This window comes from Cetorhinus maximus, chromosome 27 (assembly GCF_964194155.1).
Source record: "Cetorhinus maximus chromosome 27, sCetMax3.hap1.1, whole genome shotgun sequence".
Classification (NCBI taxonomy): domain Eukaryota; kingdom Metazoa; phylum Chordata; class Chondrichthyes; order Lamniformes; family Cetorhinidae; genus Cetorhinus; species Cetorhinus maximus.
Window position 1 is genome coordinate 10,056,590 of NC_135905.1, and position 14,065 is coordinate 10,070,654.

General features: G+C 45.3%; 1 protein-coding gene across 1 annotated transcript in view; it reads right to left on the minus strand.

Moving 5' to 3' along the window:
* Window positions 1-14,065, minus strand: part of LOC144668552 (microsomal triglyceride transfer protein large subunit-like) — a 96,388-nt gene that overhangs the window by 17,336 nt on the left and 64,987 nt on the right. The window contains exons 8-11 of the mRNA XM_078530695.1: window positions 10,221-10,378; window positions 8,411-8,579; window positions 2,930-3,037; window positions 528-740 (exon numbers count right to left, since the gene is read on the minus strand). Coding sequence (XP_078386821.1) covers window positions 528-740; window positions 2,930-3,037; window positions 8,411-8,579; window positions 10,221-10,378 — 648 coding nt within the window. The remainder of the gene's footprint in view (window positions 1-527; window positions 741-2,929; window positions 3,038-8,410; window positions 8,580-10,220; window positions 10,379-14,065) is intronic.

Genomic DNA, 14,065 nt, shown 5'->3' on the forward strand with positions numbered 1-14,065 from the left:
GGCATCATCAGAACAGATGCGACAGGGGTTGACAGGGCCCTCAACCATGTCCGGCCCATGAGCGACCTTCTGCTGCCGAGCACTAAGCTCCGGAATCAGGGAGCCAGGATTGGAAGAGTGCAGAGATCTCATATGGTTGTAGAGCTGATGGAAATTACAGACATATGAAGGAGCAGGGCCACGGAGAGACCTGAAAACAAGGATGAGAATTCTAAGTTGAGATATTTCGCTCGGCTGGGAGCCAACGTTGGGTCAATGAGCACTAGGGTGTTGGGTGAACAGGCTTGGTGCGAGTCGGGGTGAGGGCAGCAGCATTTTGGATGAACTCCAGCTTATGGAGGGTGGAAGACGGAAGACCAGTCTGGAGAACATTGCAACAGTCGGGAGGTAACTAAGGCATGGGTGAGGGTTTCAGCAGCAGATGGACTGAGGCTGGAGCGGAGAGGGGCTCAATCTGGTGAGCTGCAATGGGAGGGGGCTATCAGTTGCTTAAAAATTAAGGGAGACACCACTGTGTGTGACTTTACCTCCTCGGTGATATAGACACTTGGAAACCGCTGCAGTACAGTCACAGCAATGGCTGCCACAGAGCTTGTCTGCCACTCTGTATATTTTAACAGAAGTGGGATGGTCTCTGGAAGAAGTGCATTCTTAAGGGCTAGGAGATACATCTTTACATCCGCTTCTTCTGTAGCCGCACTCAGCCCATCCAAGATAACTTTCTTTGCAGCCTCCACCTCCTGTGAACAATCACAAACATAAGGTTCCGGCTTGGTCTGATACTGTAACTTGCTTATCTCTAGCTTCACATTCTTACTATTTCCACCTCCTCTCTCTCCACCAGCTTACACTCCAAAAAAAGTCGAGGTGTCCCAGTTCCATGAGGGAGCACCCCCCGACCCTCTCCGCTCCCCCCTAGTACCTTACCCATGTAATCAGCTTTCCTGGGCGACCCTGGACTGAGAATGATCTGAGTGACGCGGCATTAAGGCTGAGATGTGAATACCTAATGCCTCATGTTCTTACTTTCCTGCAGGAGTCACCGGATAGTGTTCGGGAATGGGAATTTCCTTTCTGTAGCCCCTGATATGAGGTATATTTTAGCATTTCCATCATCCTATCTCTCTTTCTCTCCCTCCCCCTACCAACTGAGATAGGGAACTCAGTAAGGTCAAGATTTGAGTTTAGGTTCACCTGATACTTTCAGCTCCCAGTTCTATAATGTACTTGGCCAAGTCACGGCTAGTTCCTTATGTTTAGTACTTCATGATCGTGCCAGATTCTACCGCAGATGACATTAAAAGTTTAAAATCCATTCTCCTTCTCAGCCAGCAACAAATTAATTGGTGACTAATTAAGCTGAAGTATTTTGAATTAAAAAAATTATATTTTCACTATATTATAATTATATTAACAATGGCTTGGTAGTACAGAACTTGAATATTGCTGAAAAGAGAGACAAGTTGCTGAAGCTTTTCGTCTTGCACTCATCAGGGCAAACGCAAGAATGTCAAATTTCAAACTATCACAACAATTTATACTACAGGAGAAAAGGGTGCTGATTGGTTGGCAAGTTGACTCTGATTGACTGAAGTGTTGCCATGGAGAAACCAACTCTAGACTCCCCAATCTCCGTGGCAATGCCTCAGCCAATCAGAGTTGACTTGCCAACCAATCAGCACCCTCTTCTCCTATAGTGGAAATTGTTGCGAACGTTTGAAATTTGACATTCTTGCGTTTGTCCTGATGAGTGCAAGAGAAAAAGCTTCAGCAACATGTCTCTTTTTTCAGCAATGACGTTTATATTGTACCTTTCAGGACCTTAGCATGTGTCATCACTGCTGTAATGTCGGAAACATGGCAGCCAATTTGTCCACAGCAAGCTCCCACAAACAGTAATGACCAATCATAATGACCAGATAAATTTTTGTGACGTTAATTGAAGGATAAATACTGGCCAGGTCACTGGGGAAAACTGACCTCCTCTTCTTCAAAATAATTCCATGGGACCTTTTACATCCACCCAAGGCGGCTAAAGGGCTCCCAGTTTAATGTCTCATCCAAAGGACAGAACCTGTAACAGTGCAGTGCTATATTGGAATATGACTCTGGATTTAGTGCTCAAGTCTCTAGAGTGGGATTTTAACACACAATAGTCTGATGCAAAGGCAGGAATGTTGACTGAGCCACAGCTGACACACAGCAGAATGTGGCCATTAGCTACCTCACTAGCCCAGCTGATTAAAACCATTTGGAGAGGATGAACTGAGCTGGGCTAGAGATGCATATTGGACCGTATCTAAGGGATGGTGGAAGAGGCTTATTAGCAAGTCTGGGGTGGGCGCTTGAATCCTTGACCTTCTATCTCAAGTGATAGTGCCAAAACTAACGATTAAAACTCAAGAGCAAAATGTCGAAAGGATCAACGATTCACATTGCAATTGTCTAACAAGTTACTGTGCTGCTGCAGACTGCAGAGTTTGCTATGAATTAAAATTGTGGATTCAACATTACAAATTATGAGTGAACAGATGGTTGTAATTTCTCTCCCCATTTTCTTCCTTACATCTATAACCACTTCCAGGTCAGGAGGATGACATGTTGAGATGCACAAGTATCTCAAGGTTGGCTAATAACTGCTATTCTGGATCTGCCGAGTAGCATTTTGCTGATCAACTTTCCCATCCCTTTCCTTAACTTCCCAGCTCACTCAGCAACAACGACTAAAGATAACCCCAGGAGATCTGAAATGGGATGAAAATTATTTCAAAATTGATGGGGTTTGATTCGAAATATGACTTGCTAATAAGCCTCTTCCACCATCCCTCTGCTTTGAGAAGCAATCTCATCTGCCAGGTGTGAAGAAACCTGATTATGAATTACTGATCTGCACATTAGCAACTGGCCAATAGTGTTTGGAACTACTAACCTGGAGTTTACACAAGTTCCTCCGGCACATCTTGCCAATCACTGCGCCAGTCACTGAAGTGATCGTCTCCTGGATTTCTCTGCTTGCAATCTTACCCTTAAGCTTAGCCTGTAAGAGAATGACACTGATCAGGTTAATGTCCCAGCACTGGTTAACTAACTCAGTAAGCTTACTGAGGGACTGCGCCCTCTTGAGTTCCGAAGTTTCAACTCGAAACCTTAACTCTGTTTCCCTCTCCACAGATGCTGCTGGACCTGCTGAGATCTTCCAGCATATTCTGTTTTTAAATTTCAGATTTCCACCATCGCTCTATATCGGAATCTCGGCCACTCACAATTTGTCACCAATCAAAATGAACAAATGAAAAATTATGGGTGGTGGGCACTGGCAGAGGGTAAGGATACCCATTATAAGTGGAAACGTGGAAGCAACACCAGAGTGCCAGGGCATGTCTTAGGCCACAATGCAAAGTTTCTTTTGATGGTATCATGAGTGACTTCATTATCTTAATCTGACAGCTCAGTGCTTTGACCTGATTGTGGTCCAGACTGCTGTGATCATTTAGCTCTTCAGAGTTTCAGAACAATGCTTGTGCTCCTTTCATGTCATTTTTAAAAAATTCATTCCCGGGTTGTGGGCATCGCTGGCTAGTCCAGCATTTATTGCCCATCCCTAATTGCCCTTGAGAAGGTGGTGGTGAGCTGCCTTCTTGAACCACTGCAGTCCCTGTGGTGTAGGTACACCCACAGCGCTGTTAGGGAGGGAGTTCCAGGATTTTGACCCAGCAACAGTGAAGGAACGGCGATATATTTCCAAGTCAGGATGGCAAATGGCTTGGAGGGGAACTTCCAGGTGGTGGTGTTTCCATGCATCTGCTGCTCTTGTCCTTCTAGATGGTAGTGGTCATGGGTTTGGAAGGTGCTGTCTAAGGCGCCTTGGTGAGTTCCTGCAGTGCATCTTGTAGATGGTACACACTGCTGCTACTGTGCGTCGGTGGTGGAGGGAGTGAATCAAGCAGGTTGCTTTGTCCTGGATGGTGTCAAGCTTCTTCAGTGTTGTTGGAGCTGCACTCATCCAGGCAAGTGGAGAGTATTCCATCACATTCCTGACTTGTGCCTTGTAGATGGTGGACAGGCTTTGGGAAGTCAGGAGGTGAGTTACTCGGCACAGCATTCTGAGCCCCTGACCTGCTCTTGTAGCCACATTATTTATATGGCTAGTCCAGTTCAGTTTCTGGTCAATGGTATCCCCCAGGGTGTTGATACATGTGGAGTTCACAATGCATAATAGATATGAGCTTCTTCTTTCTTTGAATGTTTAACCTCCACATATTTTTTCTTTTTTTATTAATTTGTGGGGGGTGAGCATCACTGGCAAGGCCAGCATTTTTTGCCCACTCCTAACTGGCCTTGAGAAGGTGGTGGTGAGCTACCTTCTTGACCTGCTGCATTATATCTGGTAGAGGTACACCCACAGTACTGTCAGGAAGGGAGTTCCAGGATTTTGACCCAGTGAGAGTGAAGAAATGGTGATATATTTTCAGGCTGGGATGGTGTGAGGCTGGGAGGGAAACTTGCAGGTGGTAATGTTACCAGCTGGCCTTCTTTTTGGAGGTGGCTGATGGTGATTTTGAAGGAGGTGAATTGCTTCAGTACATCTTGTAGATGGTACACACTGCAGTCACTGTGCACTGGTAGTGGAGGGGGTGAATGTTTAAGTTGGTGGATGGGTCAAGCAGGCAGTTTTACGGGGAGTATTCCTCACAACACATTTGACTTGTGCCTTGTAGATGGTGGACAAGCTTTGCAGCGTCTGAAGGTGAGTTAGTCACCACAGGATTCACAGTCTCTGATCTGCTCTTGTAGCCGCAGTATTGGTATGGCTTGTCCCAGTTAAGTTTCTGGTCAATGGTGATGCCCCAGAATGTTGGTGGTGAGGATTCACCGATGGTAATGCTGCTGAATGTCAAGGGGAGGTGGTTAAATTATCTTGCTGGAGATGATCATTGCCTGGCACTTGTGTGATGTGAATGTTACTTGTTACTCAGCAGCTCAAGCCTGGATGTTGTCCAGTTCTTGCTGCACATGGACATGGACTCCTTCGGTAGCTGAGAAGGCGCGAAGTGTGCTGAACATGCGCAAACATTAGTAACATCCCCACTTGAGACCTAATGATGGAGGGAAGGTTAATGATGAAGCAGCTGAAGGTGGTTGGGCCTAGGACACTACCCTGAGGAACTCCTCCAGCAATGTTTTGGGGCTGAGATGAATGGTGTCCAACAACCATAACCATCTTCCTTTGTTTATGTATGACTCCAACCAGTGGAGAGTTTATCCCTGTTTCCCATTGACTTCAATTTTGCTAGGGCTCCTTGATGCCACACTCGGTCAAATGCTGCTTTGATGTCAAGGGCAGTCACTCTCACCACACATTTGGAGTTCAATTCTTCCACCTATGTTTTAATCTAATCCATTGTTCGCCTGGCTCTGTCTATAGCACATTGCTTCTGCCATTTAGCACGTTTGTAGTCCTATATTGTAGCTTCAATGGGCTGGTACCTCATTTTCAGGTATGCCTGCTGTTGCTGCCCTGACATGCCCTCCTACACTCCTCATTGAACCACGATTGATCCCTTGGCTTGATGGTAATGGCAGAGAGGGGGATTTGCTGGACTATGGGCTTAAAGATAGTGGTGGAATAAATTCTGCTGCTGATGGCCCTCAGCACCTCACGGATGGCCAGTTTTGAGCTTCTAGTGCCGTTCTGAATCTATCCATTTAGCACGGCGATAGTGCCACACAACATGATGGAGGGTGTCCTGAGTGTGAGGACTGGATTTTGTCTCCACGAGGATTATGCAGTGGTCACTCACTCCTACCAATACTGCCATGGACGGGTGGATCTGTGACCGGTAGCTCAATGAGGGCAAGGTCAAGGAGATTTTTTCCTCGTATTGGTTCTCTGGCTTCCCTAGTTGCTCTCGAGAAGGTAACAGTGATTTTCTTCTTGAACCCTTTGCAGTCCATGAGGTGAAGGTACCCCCATACTGCTGTCAAGTAGGAAGCTCCAGGACTTTGATCCAGCTACAATGGATGAACAGCAATATCTATCCAAGTTGGGATGGTGTGGGACTTAGAGGGGAGCTAGGAGTTGATGGCAGTGACAAGCAGCAGTTGTCCTTATCCTTCTAGCTATAGGGGTCGTGGGCTTGGAAAATGCTGTCAGACAAGACTTGGTGAGTTGCTGCAGTGTATCCTATGGAGAGTGTACACAGTAGCCATGGTGTGATGGTGAATGGAGTCAGTGTTCAAGGTGGTAGATGGGCTACCAATCAGGCAGACTGCTTTGGCCTGTTGGTTAAGTATAAGCTGAAATGAAGAATTCAATGGATGGAGAGGAAGATGATTTATTGCGGGGGGAGGATTCTGAAACAAAAGGCACCAAATCTGATCCAGAGTGGGATCGTTATGATGATGCCATGGCCAAGGTGACTCAGAATGAATTTATAAACCATGCCACATTAACTTAGTATGAATTTTTGTTCACATTTCAAAATGGTGAGCACTCACACCCGTTCGGGTTACCAACTGTGTATTTCTGGAGGTTTCATCCCATGACCTGCCCCCATGCTCCAGGCATTAGTTGGCCAACACATCCATCCTTGTGACGTGCTGCCCTCTTACGCCAATTGGAAAGCAAAAAGATTCATTACCCAATTGGATGATGCTTGACTGTCAGCCAAACAGTCTTTTCCCCCCACCAATTTTCAAAGTTTTTTATATCTGATAAAAAGAAATGTTCAAAGAAAAGGACAAAAGAGACCCCAATCTTTTTTAACGTCCCGATGATTTTTCTCCAAGGTTGCACACAGCAGAGTCCTGGAGATTGATCTTCAATTCCTGGAGACTCCAGGCCAATCCTGGAGGGTTGGCAACCCTAGTGTCGGTGGTTCACAATTTAAACTCGGCGTATAAGTTGACTCCCACCTGAACCCTTTTGGAATGACTTTTGGAGTCTTCAAAGGTCGACTTATATGTTACATCTCTGGGGTATATATATAAGTGCAAGTTTTCTTTCATGATTGGCAGATTGAAAGCTAAAAAGTCTATAAACTCAGTTTGTTTATTAGATCAAAGAACTATAGCATGTTCAGAATGCATCATTTCTGTACAATTAATTTTGGAAAAAACAGCTTCTCAGCTCAAACAGTACGAAACTTGAACGGCCATGATAACATATCCTTACCTTGTGTGTCAGCCATGGCTCAGTGGTAACTCTGAGTGAGAAAGTCCCACTCTGGAGATCTGAGCGCAAAATCCGCGTGACACCTTAGTGCAGTCCTGCGGGAGTGCAGCATTGTTGAAGGTGCTGACTTTTGGATCAGACGTTAAACCAAGTCTGCCGTCTCTGGTGAACGTCAAAAATCCCACGGCACTATTTCGAAGACAATTAGGAGAGTTCTCCCTGGTGTCTTGGCCAATATTATTCCCTGGACTAACACCCATAAAAACAGCTCATCTGGTCGTTTTTAAGTGGCTGATTGTGGGAGCTTGCTGTGCACAAATTGGCTGCCATGTTTCCTATATTATAAAAGTGACTGCACTTCAAAAGTACCTCATTGGCTGTGGAATTCATTGCATAGTATTCTAATTCTAAAACAAATACTGGGGCCAATAATGTGATAAGGGGTGTCCTATTACTGTATTATGAAGCATGGAGAACAATGCCCTTGAACATGTCACATTGCAAGTGGTTGAGCAAAATGAAAGAACACTGGCTTATAGTTTATGTGCAGGGTGCCAGTGTCATCACAGGGCCATCGAAAATATTTCCATTTATAACTCTACAACTGGAGGAGATGCATCCACTTGTGGACAAGACCAGCCCTAGGGGCCATAAATATAACATAGTCCCAAATAAATCCAATAAGAAATTCGGGAAAAATGCCTTTATCCTGAGAGTGGTTACAATGTGGAAATTGCCACCACAAGGATTGGTTGAGGCGTATAACATGGAGGTGCGTTTAAGAGGAAGCTAGGTTAGTCGATGAGGGATGAGGTGTGGAAGGATATCCTGATAGGGTTAGACGAAGAGGGGTGGGAAGAGGTTCGTGTGGATTGCAAACACTGGCATCGAACTGTTGGGCTGAATGGCCTGACTCTGCAACCTATGTACTTCCTAATACTTTGTAAGCAGAACAAGGTGCTGAAGCAGACATGCCATTGTGTTAACGAAACCTCCTGGACTCCAGATATTGTTCCCAACCCAGGGAAATCTGCTGGCAATTTACCGGCAGGAAAGCAGCCCTTTACCGGCTGCTGGCACCTCACATCCCACCCCTGCAGCCTGCTGAGTCACAATTATTTAAATCAACTGACCTCATATTGTTGGGCAAGGTCAGCTTCCTTGTGCTCAGGCACACAGTACCATGTAAGGTTGTGCCTGGGTTACTAAGTCCTGTAATGGGTGATTCATACGTACCAGCAATATGTGTAAAAGCTCTTTGGATGGGTGTGAAGAGAAGGCGCTGGCATACAAGAATGTTCGCAGCTGAGGAATCTGTGCTTCCTTGGCGAAATCCAGGTATTCTGAGAGTGCGCTCAGTGATGGTTCGGTCTGCGCTGCTGTTGCCGAGTCTATCAGAAAGGAGCTAGAACACGTCACAGGTGATCAAAACAGTTGCAATTCTCTAATGAACCTGCAATTTAGCTTCAATCGCAAGCAGGAAGTCATCTCCGAAGGGAATATATTAACGAAAGAACGGGAACCCAGCATATTTAATGTACTGAATGGCGGTGAAAATTCTCACACCTGTTTCTTGCCACACTCCGCATTCACCTTTCGCAAAACTGTCCACTCACAGCCTGCGATTTATCATCAATTAGTGTCGCCTGATCGTAAACAGCCCACAAAAGTGACCGAAGGCCTGACCAAGTAAAGGTGTAAGTGTGTGCAAGGAGACTTTGTCTGGTGGAATCGTCAACGCCCTCCAAAAGAACATGTCTACCACTTTGTCAGGAAAAGCACAGAGAGGAAAATCTTTGTGGCTAACGATTACGATGCTGCTACATGTGTCGACCATCCCAGTTCCGCCCTCCGCCCAACTCAAAAATAACAGGTGATTGGAGCAGTCTGTACTTCTCAAGATAAGATAGGCCATGTGACCAACATACGAAATAAAGTCCAGTTTACTCGCTGTATCTTTCACTAGCGGCCAAGCTTCCTTATCCATGTTGTCACTCCCTCTGGACCCATCTTTTGTCTCAATAGTTGTCTCATCATCACCTGCTTTTGGCATCACTTTTGTTCTTCGACCACTCCTGCCCATCACCTGATCACAGGCCTCCCTGCTTTGTTCTTTTCCTGTCTCCCTGATTTTCGATGTGCTTCAAAGTTAGCATCTTCCAGTTCTGACAAAAAGTCATCACCCTGAACCATGAACTCTGGTTCTCCATCCATACAGATTGCTGCCTGACCTGCCGGGTATTCCCAGCCACTATTGGTCTTTATTTCAGATTTCCAGCCACTGCAGTACTTTCTTTTTGTCCAAGGGACAGGCAGGTTGGCTCCAGCTGCTGTTGGCCTTACCGTAGTATTTGGTTATCATTGTCACCCAAGATGGAGCCCTTCTTCTAAAGTCACCCTAGAAATGGACCCGCCTCCATAGCATTTGGTGGACGACAGTCTGGGCGAATCAGTTGTAGGGAGAATGCTAGAATTTATTATAAAGGATGAGATAACTGGACCCTTAGAAACTAAAGGTGGGATTGGACAAGGTCAAGATGGGTTTATGAAAGGAAAATCATGTTTAACAAACCTGTTGGAGTTTTTTTTTGAGGATATAACTAGCAGAATAGATAAGGAGGAACTGGTGGATGTAGTATATTTAGGTTTTCAGAAAGCTTTTGATAAGGTCCCGCACAAGAGGTCAGTAAACAAAATTAGAGCACATGGGATTGAGGGGAATATACTGACAGGGACTGAGAACTGGTTAATGGACAGAAAACAGAGAGTAGGAATAAATGGATCATTTTCAGGTTGGCAGCCTGTGACTGGTAGGATACCGCAAGGATCAGTACCGGCCCCAGTATCAGCCCCAGCTATTTACAATCTCTATCAATGATTTGGATGACCTGAGCTTTTTTTGATGGCACCAGAACACTGAAAAGAGAAACACTTCCACTTTTGTACTTTGTTAAACTTGTGATTAGTGCATGTCTGCCAAAGGGGAAGTGATTCCTAAGCATATGTACATTTATAATTGTGAAAGGAACATGGGGTACTGACTCACATCTCTTTGCCAGCTGCCTTCTTCAGCATGTTCAAGATGTCAATCTTCTTTGCTTCCCTCAGTAACTGAACAAAAGCCAGGAAAGCCTTTGTGGTGGATACTTCAGAAAGATCCTGCAGGTCAGTGTTTTTATTGAGGCTTTTCAAATAGTCACTTGCCTTAAAGAGAAACAGAGTAACCTTTCATTGTAAGTTTTGACTGTCACTAGTTAACAGCTCAATGTAGCGACAGACTTAGAAAATCCACCAATGGAAAACAAGCATGTAGAATAATTCCAATAAGTGACAGTCCCCTCGTGGTCTGGACAAAAAGAATGGTGCGGGGAAATTGTGACCTGGTCATCCCCAACATTTTAGCCAATACTTATCCCTCAATCAACATCACAAAAAAACCCAGATTATCTGGACATTGCTGTTTATGGGAACTTGCTGTGTACAAATTGGCTGCCCTGCTTCCTACAGTACGGTACAGCAGCGCAAGCACTTCTAAAGTACATTGGCTGTAGAGTGCTTTGGGATGTCCTTTGGTCATCAAAGGCGCTATAAAAATGCACGTCTTTCTTTTCTTTTTCATGGTCATTAGTTTAATGACCATACTAGTCAATTTCCTAATGGCATTATACACTTGATATAGTCTGCAGATGACATATATTTAAAGGCCTTAATTAGGCTAGGCATTTAGTCATTTTAAAGTCATTCATTTTGCCCTCATTTTTCTATTTTATTGGCTAATAAAGGCAAGTATCCCATATGCCTTCTTAACCACCTTATCTACCTGTCCCGCTACCTTAAGGGACTGGTGGACATGCACACCAAGGTCCCTCTGATCCTCGGTACTTCCCTAGGTCCTCCCATTCAACTTGTATTCCTGTGCCTAGTTTGTCCTGCCCAAGTGTATCACCTCACACTTATCTGGATTAAATTCCATTTGCCACTGATCAGCCCATCTGACCAGCTCGTCAATATCCTCCTGTAATCTAAGGCTATCCTCCTCACTATTTACTACCCCACCAATTTTCATGTCAATTGCGAACTTACTGATCAACCCTCCTACATTCAAGTCTAAATCGTTTATATATACCACAAACAGCAAGGGACCCAACACCGATCCCTGTGGAACCCCACTGGACACAGGCATCCAGTCACAAAAACACCCCTCGACCATCACCCTCTGCTTCCTGCCACTCAGCCAATTCTGCATTCAATTTGCCAAATTGCCTTGGGTCCCATGGGCTCTTACCTTCATTATCAGTCTCCCATGCGGGACCTTATCAAAAGCCTTGCTGAAGCCCAAATAGACTACATCAAATGCATTGCCCTGGTCACCTCTTTGAAAAATTCAATCAACTTGGTCAGACATGATCTCCCCTTAACAAAACCATGCTGATTGTCTTTGATTAATCCCTGTCTCTCCAAGTGTAGATTAATTCTATCCCTCAGAATTGCTTCCAATAGTTTCCCCACCACTGAGGTTAAACTGACTGGCCTGTAGTTCCCTGGTTTATCCCTTCCTCCCTTCTTGAATAACGGTACCACATTGGCTGTCCTCCAGTCCTCTGGCACCTCTCCTGTGGCCAGGGAAGTATTGAAAATTATTGCCAGCACCCCTGCTATCTCCTCCCTTGCCTCACTCAACAGTCTGGGATCCATTTCATCCGGGCCTGGAGATTGATCTACCTTTAAGCCTGCCAGACCACTTAGAACCTCTTCCCTCTATATCTGTGGCCGGGATTTTCCGGTCCTGCCCACCAACCAGTTGGCTTTGGGGGGAATTTCCTGTGGGACCAGAAAATTCCAGCCAGTGTCTTTATAAACCACCACGTAACTAAATCAAAACTGCACATGCATACCCAGCAACTTCTGATAGCGCTATTACCAGTGGGATTGTTGCAACTGTGATTGGATGAAATTGTTTCACACACTTTGATGTGATAAGACCCTAAATAAATACAACTTTAAAAAAAATTAAATTTCCAAGAGTGGGCCTCATTGGTAGCACTGGTGTTTATTACCTGTCCCTAGTTGCCCTTAAGACTTTTATTTGGACTGGTCAGACGGGCAGAAAAGGGGCAAATGGAATTCAACCCAGAGAAGCGTGAGGTGATGCATTTGGGAAGGTCAAACGAGATGAAGTAAGTGGGAGGATGCTGAGAGGTGTAGAGGAAGTGAAAGACCTTGGAGTGAATGTCCACAGATCCCTGAAGGTAGCAGGACAGGTCGATAAGGTGATGAAGAAGGCATATGGAATCTTTTCCTCTATTAATTGAGGCATAGCACGTAAGAGCAGGGAGGTTATACTATATAAAACATTAGTTAGGCCACAACTTGAGTACCGTGTGCAGTTCTGGTCACGTCATTACAGAAAGGATGTCATTGCATTAGAGAGGGGGTTAACGAGGATGTTGCCCGGTCTGGAGAATTGCAGCGATGAGGAAAGGTTGGATGGGCTGGGGTTGTTCTCCTTGGAACAGAGGAGGCTGAGGGGAGATTTAATTGAGATGTACAAAATTGTGAGGGGCCTGGATAGAGTGGGTGGGAAGGGCCTGTTTACTTTAGCAGAGAGGTCAGTGACCAGGGGGCACAGAATTAAAGTGATTGGTAGAAGGATTAGAGGGAAGATGAGGAAAAATGTTTTACCCAGAAGGTTGTAGGGGTCTGGAGCTCATAACCTGAAAGGGTGGTAGAGGCAGAAACCCTCAACTCATTTAAAAGGTGTCTGGATGTGCACCTGGAGTGCGGTAATCTGCAGGGCCATGGACCAAATGCTGGAAAGTGGGGTTAGCATGGGGGTGGCTCGATTTCCGGCTGGCACAGACACGATGGGCCAAGTGGCCTCTTTCTGCGCCATAAACTTTCCATGATTCTATGAAAATGGTGTTGGGCCTTCTCCCTGAACCTCTACAGTCCATGTGGTGATGGTACCCCCCACAGTGCTGTTAGGGAAGGAGTTCCAGGACTTTGCACCGATGGAAAATGGCGATATATGTCCAAGTAGGGATGGTGCGTGACCTGGACGCGATGGTGCACCTACTGCCCTTGCCCTTAATTTTTAATCTTTAATAAATAGCTTCAAAGTAAAGGGAAATACTACCCCCTGATATTAATAATGCAGCCAAGGCTCCAGCCTTGCCTGGGAAGGATAAAGAAGCTCTCTCCAAAATATTGAACAAGATGCTAGACTTTAGTTACAACCCAATGCAAACACACAACATAAAGCCAAAACAAAATTGGAATTGAAATGCATCCCAGAACTTTGAACTGAATATACGTGCAAAGAAGACTTTAAACAAGGCTCTGAGGTAACACTCCCACATGCCAAATCTTAGAGATATTCCCTGCATTAGCTTTTCAATGATGCTGATATCTCATTATACAAGCACCATGTGAACATTTTCTCCCTTTTCAGCACACTGGAGTTTCTCAGGACCGTTCGTTATGTCGTCATCCAAAGTACAGTGGTCAGATTTGGCACAGCGTGGTAGGACTTGGTGCGGTTAGATTGGCATCAACTGTGGCTCATTCTGGGGTACTCATGCCCGAGTCAGAAGTTTAGGTTCAAGTTCCACAGCCAGAGATTTGAGCACATAATCCAGGCTGACTCTCCAGTGTTGCACTGTCGGAGGTGCCCGCTTTCTGACATGAAGCTAAAACCCAGGCTCAATTTGCCATCTCAGGAGAATGTAAAAGATGCCATGGCACTACTCAAAGAAAAGTAGGGGAGATCTCTCTGATGCCCTGGTCAATACTTATCCCTTATTCAGCAACACAAGAACTGATTATCTAGTCATTATCACCTTGCGCTGGTGAGAACTTGCAAATTAGCTGCCAGACTTCGTACAATACAGC